This window comes from Suricata suricatta, chromosome 1, assembly GCF_006229205.1.
Source record: "Suricata suricatta isolate VVHF042 chromosome 1, meerkat_22Aug2017_6uvM2_HiC, whole genome shotgun sequence".
In the NCBI taxonomy this organism is placed as follows: Eukaryota; Metazoa; Chordata; class Mammalia; order Carnivora; family Herpestidae; genus Suricata; species Suricata suricatta.
In genome coordinates, this window is record NC_043700.1 from 189,546,059 (window position 1) to 189,555,356 (window position 9,298).

General features: G+C 54.8%; 1 protein-coding gene across 1 annotated transcript in view; it reads left to right on the forward strand.

Annotated features, from left to right (window-relative positions):
- Positions 1–3,871: 3,871 nt before the first annotated feature.
- Positions 3,872–9,298, forward strand: part of EVC (EvC ciliary complex subunit 1) — a 52,554-nt gene continuing 47,127 nt past the window's right edge. Inside the window, 2 exon segments of the mRNA XM_029952450.1 lie at positions 3,872–3,952; positions 4,200–4,322. Of these exon segments, the coding sequence (XP_029808310.1) occupies positions 3,872–3,952; positions 4,200–4,322 (204 nt within the window).

Genomic DNA, 9,298 nt, shown 5'->3' on the forward strand with positions numbered 1-9,298 from the left:
AGGCTGGCCGGTGGGGGACGCGCGCGGGGCGGGCCTCCTGCGCCCCGTCCGCCCTGGAGCGAGATCGCGGGCCACGCGCGCACCTGGTCCTGTCCCGGCTTCCCCTCTGCCCTAGGAAGGGGGCTGGAGATCCATTCCGGGGGGGGGGCGCCCTGGGGTCCCCCAGAAGTGGCTGCGATCACAGCAGCCACTAAAGCGCTCTGGGCCTCAGTCTCCTCATCTGTAGCACCAAGGGTTTGGGCTCACAGCTGGCTGAGCACGGTGGACAGGGTGGGGTGGCACTGTGATCCCCGCTCATCCTTTCTGCTTCCTGCTGGGTGGGTTACCCAATTGGCCTCTTTAGTCCCGGTTTCCGCCCTGGGGTGCATTCAAGTATTCATTCACTCATTCATCCCTACCTTAAAGGTTTGAGCCCCTTCTGGCAGCCACAGTGTTAGGGGCGAAGACACCGCATTCCCGTGCAGGGTAGACCCCTCCCTTGCAGAAGTTTACAGCCTCCAGAAAATGATAGATTTCAAGTAAACATCTGATGGTTCCAACCTGCTGAGTTCCCGTGGTGGGAAACCATAGCGTCAGCACCTGCTGGTCGCTGAAGGAGTGCTGGCCCCGAGTCACATCCCCTGCCTGAATTATCTCACTGCGTCCCCCAAACAGCTCTGAGTTTGTTCTGTGAGTGACCCCACTTTGCATTTGAGGAAACCGAGGCACAGAGGGGCTAAGTGACTGGCCAGAGTGACCGAGGTGTGTAAGCCCCAAGTCACTGTATTCTCCACGGGTGGCCGTGGTCCCGAGCTGGCTGCGGGAAGGGGATCAATGGCTGTTTTCTGTTGTGTGGTCGCGGCTGGGTCACGGCAAAGCATTACGTCAGGGGTGGTTGTGATCACTCTCTTAGGTCCCCGCAGCTCTGACCCCTCTGAAGCGTGAAGTCTGGTAGGTTCCCTGTCAGTGCGTGGGCTTGCTGCCTGCGTCCCTGGCCCATTTGAGAAGGAGACCAGTCCAGTAGATGGAAATGCGGGCTCTTTCATTTTGCCGTTGACTTCGGGGGAGTGTTTTTTTGGAAAGAGTTGAAAGTAAAATGCGTGGAATGCTCGGAGGTAAGTTTGAGGCTGTTGCATCCCGCTGGCGATTAAGGGAGATGAGACACTGTGGCTTCTTGTGTGAAGCGACAGGTCACTCGTGCACAGCCTTTGCTGGGTGACCTGGTCCGAGCCGAGCGTTTGTGGGATTTGGGCTCTATATTCTCACTCCCAACCTCTGAGTGGGGGGACGGTCACTCTCCTCGCGCACCAGGTTGGGAAATCAAGGCTCCGTAACGTTGTTCTTGGCCCAGGGTCACATGGCGAATAAACAGGGGGGCTGGATCCCAACCCCAGGCTGTCTGAACACCTAAATCAGAGCTTTCTTTCCGCCATCGGCTGCCTGGTGAGGTAGCCGTTAGTCTCTGTCTTAGTCCGTCCGGGCTGCAGGAACAAAACACCGCACGCTGTGTAGCTTACAAACAACAGAAACTTCTCACAGTTCTGGAGGCTGGAAGTCCAAGATCAGGGGCCAGCACGGCTGGGTGCTGATGACGGCCTCTTCCGGGTAGTGGACTGCTGACTTCTCACTGTCCGTCCTCAGAGAGTGCAAGGGTCTAGGCATCCCTGGGACTCTTGTAAACAAAAGCACTGGTTCCTTTGGAGGGTGACTCCACCCTCAGGAACTAATCACCTCCCAAAGGTCCCACCTCCAAATACCATCACCTTGGGAGTTAGGATTTCAGCTTGAGAGTGGGGGGTGGGGCACAAACCCTCACACGGGTCACAGCGGGGGCTCACTGGGTTTGGGTTTGCACAGCTGGCCTGGAAGGGCTGCCCTAGTCCGGTTGAAGGTGATGATGGATTGGGCAGTAGCCGTGTTGGGCCCAGAGCGCCGACGGTTTTTTCGGATGATTTGGATGAGACCTTAGGAACAGCCTTCTTTCTTTCTCTTTTTAAGTTTATTTATTTATTTTGGATAGAAAAGGGGGAAGCAGAGAGAGAGAATCCTAAGCAGGCACAGCACTGGCATTGCAGAGCCTGACACGGGGCTCGAACCCACGAACCAGGAGATCATCACCTGAGCCGAAGTCAGAAAGTCAGATGCTTAACTGACTGAGCCACCCAGGCACGCCCAGCAACAGCCTTTCTAAGTAGACTCCTTTCCTCTTCTCTTCCTGAGTCTCTTTCTCCTAAAAGGCACATGCAGCGATCTGACTGTCTGGGGTAAAAATCTCCAGGGACTGGGGCGCCTGGGTGGCTCAGTCAGCTAAGCATCCGACTTCGCCTCAGGTCATGATCTCACGGTTCGTGGGTTCGAGCCCTGCATCAGGCTCTGTGCTGACAGCTAGCTAGCCTGGAGCCTGCCATCGAATTCTGTATCTCCCTCTCCCTCTGACCCTCCCCTGCTTGAGCTGTCTCTTAAAAATAAATAAAAAACATTAAAAGTTTAAAAAAAATCTCCAGGGACTCCTGGCTGCCTATAGAAGGTGATGTCCAATGTCCTAGTATAAGGAAATGGTGCTCAAGGGGACTCACCTTCCCCGGGGGGCGCCCAGCCTAACACAGGGTGCCCAGGCACACACTGCATCCTGCCTTTCAGAATCTCCTTTCTTCCCACTTCTAAATGACTTGCTTACCCGCCTGCTTCTTCCCATTTTTCCTTTTGGGCGTAGTGTTGACTTCATTCTGCAGACCGGGAGTGATTCAGCTCTCTCTTCTCCTCCTTGCTATGAACCCACCCGAGCCACCACCGCCCTGCCTGTGTGGCTGTAGGGTAATTTTGGTTCAATCAGTGTTCAGTGTTTCCTTTGTTAGGATTCCGTAAGCACTTTTTCACGGTGAGTCAAGGATCAGCTACAGTTAGGAATACTTTCCTTTTTTTCACTGCATTTTGTTTTCGCTGAAGTTAATAGTTACCCAGATGTGTGTGTGTTTTTTCCATTTGCTTATTTTCTGCGTGCTCATTCACTTAACATACACTGAACTCCCCTCCATGGATTTGCATTTCTTTTCGAGACACTTGAAGGCATTAAGCATTTGATAGATTTTATTTTCTTGCAAAACACCTCTCTGGAAAACTTCTGCCTGCTTCCTTCTGAATGGGCTTGCCCTCGGGACAGGACTGCTGTGACTCTCACTTGGACCACGCCAGCAGCGGCAGATGGGAGCTTGTTAGAAATGCCAGTTCCCGGGCCCCATCCTGGACTCACTGATGACAGTCTCTGGAGGTGGGGCCCGGAAGCCAATTACTGGTTGTTTTTTTTTAAATTTTTTTAACATTTATTCATTTTTGAGAGACAGAGCGTAAGTAGGGGAGGGGCAGAGAGAGAGAGAAGGAGACACAGAATCCGAAGCAGGCTCCAGGCTCTGAGCTGTCAGCACAGAGCCCGACGCAGGGCTCGAACCCACAAATCTAAAGAGCATGACCTGAGCCGAAGCTGGACGCTTAACCGACTGAGCCCCCCAGGTGCCCTAGGGGTCATTTTAAACAACCACATTACTAACAGGAAGCACAGATGTGTGAGAAAGAATGGCATTAACAGAACGCAAAAGGGCCACCTGTTGGCGGTAGGGGACCCGGCGTGGAAAGGCGGGGTGCCACCTTGCCGCTTCTCGGCCGGACACTGCAGTCAGACAGTGCAGATCTTCGCCACCCGCTCGTGCCCAGGAATGACCACAAAAGCACCACAAGTGTTGATTGGGGGGAGAGGGGTTACAAACAAATGTTAGCAAGTACGCACATTTACAAATACAGAATCTGCCGCTAACGAGATCCGCCGTGGTTCACAGTACAAACCATTCTACGATGTAAGGTTACCCAAAATGTTTTCTTAAAGTCATCCAGTGGCATTATGGGAAAGAGCAGGAAAATTCATCCTGATGTGGCATTTCCCGTGTTGAGCTATTACCCCAAGGAGCTCACCGGCTACCAGGTGCCACCAACGCAGAAGAACAATGGAGTGACCTTTGGTCCAATGGGGATGGGACAGGCCTGAAGGCTGCATGGCTGAGGGACCCCGGGTGGGGGTAGGAGGCAGGGCGCTGTGTGCAGGGGCCAGGCAGGGGCACGGAGAGGAGTGCACGTCGGGTGGGGGTCGTGGGGGACGATAGCACGAGTTCCTGGAGCACCAGGCTGACCGGCTTCTCTGTGTTCTCCCCACCCCCACCTTGGGATTTTAGAAAGACGATGCCCAAAGTCTGCTCAAGAATTTGGAGTCTAACATACAGGACCCCTTGGAAGGCGGCTCACCGTCCAGGAGGAGGAAGAGAGAAACACAGACATCAAAGGAGGAGGCTGTGGACGTAAGTCGCGTGTTCGGGGCTGAGCGGCACGTTGGGTGTTGAGTGCCCCGTGTCTGTCACCCGCTTGAGCCCCTGACAGATTTCCTGTCCCCATAAGCTTCTCTCCTGCAGTATAATCTACATACAGCAAAATGCACACATTTTAAGTTTACCAATTGTTGCCCCAGAAAGCTCTCAGGTGCTCCTTTCTGGTCGACGCTCTCCCCCATCTCTCCCCCTCCCTGCCCCTTCCAGAAGTAGCCGCTGCTGTGACTCCATCACCCCGCGGTTTTACTGTTGTAGATTTCACACTGGTGGGATCGTGTGCTCTCTTGCACTAATATTGCTTCAGCACTGCTCCCGAGACTTACTGTGTTGTGGCATTTATCAGCGATCCATCCCTTTTCTTTTTTCTTTTTTATTAACAAATTTTTTTAAATATTTACTTATTCCTGAGAGAAGTAGAGGAGGGTCAGAGAAAGAGGGAGACACAGAATCTGAAGCAGCTCCAGACTCTGAGCTGTCAGCACAGAGCCCCATGTGGGGCTCGAACCCATGAACCGTGAGATCATGACCTGGGCTGAAGTCGGAGGCTTAACCGAATGAGCCCCCCAGCGCCCCCAGTCCATCCCTTTTAATGGCTCAGTCCACCTTGGGGATATATCACGATGAGGGCTGTTTCCAGTATTTGGCATGTTTGTATGTAAGGTTTTTTTGGTTGGTTTGTTTTATTTCTTTTACATGAATGTTAAGTAAATGTCCAGGAGCTTGGGCTCTGGGCTCTTGATAGACACGGTGAAGGTAGATGTCTCCCTGTTCCTTCCTCGCTGGCCCCCACCCTGCCCGCCTGTCTGCCGTGGGCCATCATTTCATGCGTGAGCTCCGTGGATAGAGAGGGTGTTTCTTCCAAAAGTGTGCCATTTCTGGACACGTGCTGGTCCCTAGAAAATACTATGGATCTTGGCCATTTAGCCTCAATTGCCCCAACATCAATATAGATATTTATGCATTAGATAGGGGGAGGGAGGGAGAGAGAGAGAAAGCGCGCGAGATGCAGGGATGTCCTGAGTAAAGAGGAAAGACTGAACGGAGATGGTTTTTGGTGCCTCCGGAGTGCCAGGCATTTTCACGTGTGTCACTTGTGAATGATGTGAGTGCTCGTGCGGATTTCCCCACACGCCTCTCTCAGCAGCCCCATGAGGCGGATCTGTCTTCCCGAGGATTCTGGAGACAGACTCCCTGTGGATGGATTAGGTGCCCTCGTAGGGCTGGGGCAGGGGCCGGAGCGAGCCCCGGCCCACGAGAGCGGCGTCCTCCTGCCTCTCTGTCCCCAGGTGCCTGGTCGCCCCGTGTGTCGGCGTGTGTGTGTATCTCTGCATGTCCCTGTCTCTCGTGTCCCTCTCCGCCTGCATCTCTGCGTGTCTGTGCGTCTTTCCCTCATCTGTCTCCCTCTGTCCCTCTGGCCCTGTCATTCCGTGTTATCAAAGCCCTGCTCGTGACAATGGGAACGCACGCGTGCACCGTGTTCACAACAGCCCTCTTCAGCACAACGTGGAAACCCGCATGGCCCGTCAGCTGGCGGAAGGAGAAACAGAATGTGGGCTGTCCGTACAACGGACCACTATCTGGCTGCGAAAGGAACGAAATCCTGGTATGTCTTCAACCCGAACGGAGCCTGAAAATACGCCGAGGGAAGCCAGTCACAAAAGACCACGCGCTGTAGGATCCCATTCATGTACAACATCCAGAACAGGTACATCTACAGAGAGAGAAAGCAGGTCGGTGGTTTCTTGGGGGAACAGTGTGGGAGGGAGAGGGGCGACAGCTGAAGGGTGAGGGGGTCCTTTTTGAGACGGGAAAAGCATTCCCCAATCGACCGTGGTCATGGCTGCACTAGGTGTGAATGTGCCAGAGATGGCTAAATTGCACACTTTTGGTGGTTGAATTGTCTGGATACCGCCCTGCTCACACAGAGGGCAGCCTTGGAGACGATGAGAACACCACAGGCTCGGGGATCCTGGACCCCGGAAGCCAGCCCCCACCCCGTCACCTGTTTGCTGTGTGGCATGGGACAAGACACATAACCTATCTGATCAGGCATCCGTTAACTCTGCGAACGTTCCGACTGTGGGGCAGGTGTTCGCTCAGCCTGTGCCGGGGAGCCCAGTCCTTACCCCCGGCCCCCAAGAAGCCTCCCTCATTGTTTTCCCAGTAATGCTTTCCCTGCCAACTGCTTAGCCATGCTGGCCGCTGCCCCTTACCTAGCTAATAATTGCCAAGAGTTAAGTTAAAGATCTGCTTGTTCCAGTGACTGGCTTTGCCAAAATGAGCTGGTCAAGGAATGCGGCCAGGACTGGGTCAGACGGTGCGCTGAGCCCTCACTCCGATGTCCTGAAATGCACAGAAAACCAAGGGATTTGCGGCTCAGGCCCCTCCTGGCGTGAACCTTATTTTGATAAATAGCTCACGTCGGTCAAAACCAAACAGAAAACTCCAGAAGGCTCTGAGGCGTGCCTCGGCTCTTCATCCTGTCCTGCTCCGGCCGTGGGAGAGGACACATCCGCGCACTCACTGAAAGAACACCTTTATGCTACTGAGTGAGATGCCTTTTCTCTTCCTGCAGTTATGCTTTCGCTAATCTTCTGAATAATGGCGTTGCTTCAGCGGAAGAAGTTCTACATCGCAAACTTGCACGACAGCCAGTTTTCTGTGTAATTGTGTTGCTATGGTTGGGAAGATGATCAGAATTTGGAGAGCATCTGAACTTAATAAGAAACGCTGTAAAAGACAAAAAACAAAAAAGACGCTAAGGAGCCAGTTTTCTCCTGGATTCCGCCTGCCAAGCCCTGCGCATCCTTCATCCTGACGAGCGTCCTGACCCTCCCGGCGTCGGTCCTCGGTTCTCAGTCCCCGTGCTTGCGGTCTGCAGGTGGATGGGGTAGAAACGCACGCACACCCACAGGCTCCCCGTGGGGCTGCGGGACGCGGGTGCCCGGCCTCTGCTCCCCGACGTCGCAGTGGACCCCAGCATCTTTGTCCTGTTCTTCTGATCATGTTTTTCACCTTAAGTGCAATTTTTGTTTTCTGTCTCCCTGGGAGGGGGGAGACCTCGTCCTCCCTCCCATTTTCCACCATGCTTTCTCTTCCGCTCTGTTCTTAACAAGTTTAGAAACGCGCCCCCCGCTTCCCCGCCCTCCTTGGGGCAGGTGCGCGTCCACTGGAAAGCAGCCAGGGCCGGCTTCCCTGTGTGCAGCCTGGGCCACCGCACAGGGCCTGAGCTCATCGGGGCCCCGCCTCTGGTCTCCGGACTCTGCTGTCCTGACACTCTTGGTCACTTTTGGATAAGAGGCGCAACCCCCCATTTTCACTTTGTGTGGGACCCCACAAATTAGTAACCTGTTCTGAGATCGGCCTTTTCACTCTTCCTGCCGTCCTTTGCTTTTGGACCCACACAGCTCTGAGCAGAGACTGGGACCGGGTGCTGGGGGCCAGGCCCTGCTGGGCTCTCTCGGGTCACAGGGAAGCCAGGGGAGGTTTTCAGCTGGCAGTGACGGGCACTTCAAGTTTAAAAGATTATTCAGTTGCCACGTAGAGAACGGATTGGAGGGTGTTAACCTCTGAGCCTCGCTGCGTGAAGTAAGGGAGATGCAAACAGTACGGAGCTCCCCAGACTGGCTGATGTGTGACAGTTACGTGAGTGGCAGTGCATACAGAGCGTAGCGCACAGTAGGTGCTCAGTGCGTGGATGGGAGCCAGGTAGGACCATAAGCCCTTCGGGGTAATTGCGGTGGCGGCTTAGGCCAGGGCTGTGGGTCTAAGTGACCTTTAGGAGTTTAGGCGCCGAATTTGTGGTTGATTTTACGTGGCAGGTTGGGGGGTGGGAATAACAACGTTTCTTGGGATCTGGCCTGTGTCCCTCTAGCATGGTGACGCCAGTCCAGGGGTCGTCTCTGCTGAACACCCACTTCCCTGTAACCTCCTGGCTCTGACCTTCTTTGTATGACGTGTCAGGAGACAGAAAGATGCAGCCAAAGAGAAGGGGATCTGAACTCACTTCCCAGTTCCGGCATTTATTAGCTGTGTGACCGCAGGCTCACGGCTTAACTGCTCTGTGTCTCTTCTCCCACGTGAGAAGCGGAGACCGTAGTCTCGGCGGCGGGGCCCTTGGAGGCAGAAGGCGGTGGCGCACGTCAGTGGTCTGTCCCATTCTTGTCATCTAAGCCTGTTTCTGTGCGTCACAAAGCACAGGTGGAAGTGACAAAGCACAGCCCTCATCACGTGGCTTCCGTCCCCACCCTGCTCAGAAGGCATCGTGGCGAAACCGCGGTGGAGGCGACCCTGGGCCACCCCGCTGGCTCGGTCAGGGGCTGCCCCGAGGCCCGCATCACCAGGAAGCGATGAACCCTTCTGTGTCCCCCGTGGTGGGGCGTCTTCTCCTGGGGCCGAGTTGGCCACAAGAAACCAGTCGTTTGTTATGGAGACCTTTCTTCAGAAGGGTTTGGTTGAAAGGCCTCAAAGGAGGTGTGGGTGCAGTTTTTGCCTGGCACCTAGAGATGTCTCGTGGGCTGGAGACCCGGCTTCTGACTCCCTGCCTGCTCACCACCACCTGCAGGTTGTTTCCAGAACGTTTATTCGGCACCCCCAGCAAAACGCGGCGGGCGGGGGGCGGTTCTCGCAGGGAGAGGGTACAGAGAGAACGTGGGGGTCCAGAGCGGCCAAGACTAGGTCTTCCCAGCTGTGGTCAGAGAGCAGCTCCTCCCCACATGACTCGGGGATGCCCATCGCTTCGCTGCTCGTCTGCCCCAGTCACTCTGCTGGGTGCTCTGTCCCACGGTCCTCGGGGCAGGTACGGGGCCTGGCTTTCTGTCTGGGAAGACCGAGGCTCAGAGAAGTGGAAAGGCTAACCCAGCTGCTGAGGCAAAGTCCTGTGTGAAGATCACCATGTGTGAGGGTTTACGCCCCTGGCAATGCTGAAACTACTCTGTGTTTTCTTTTAC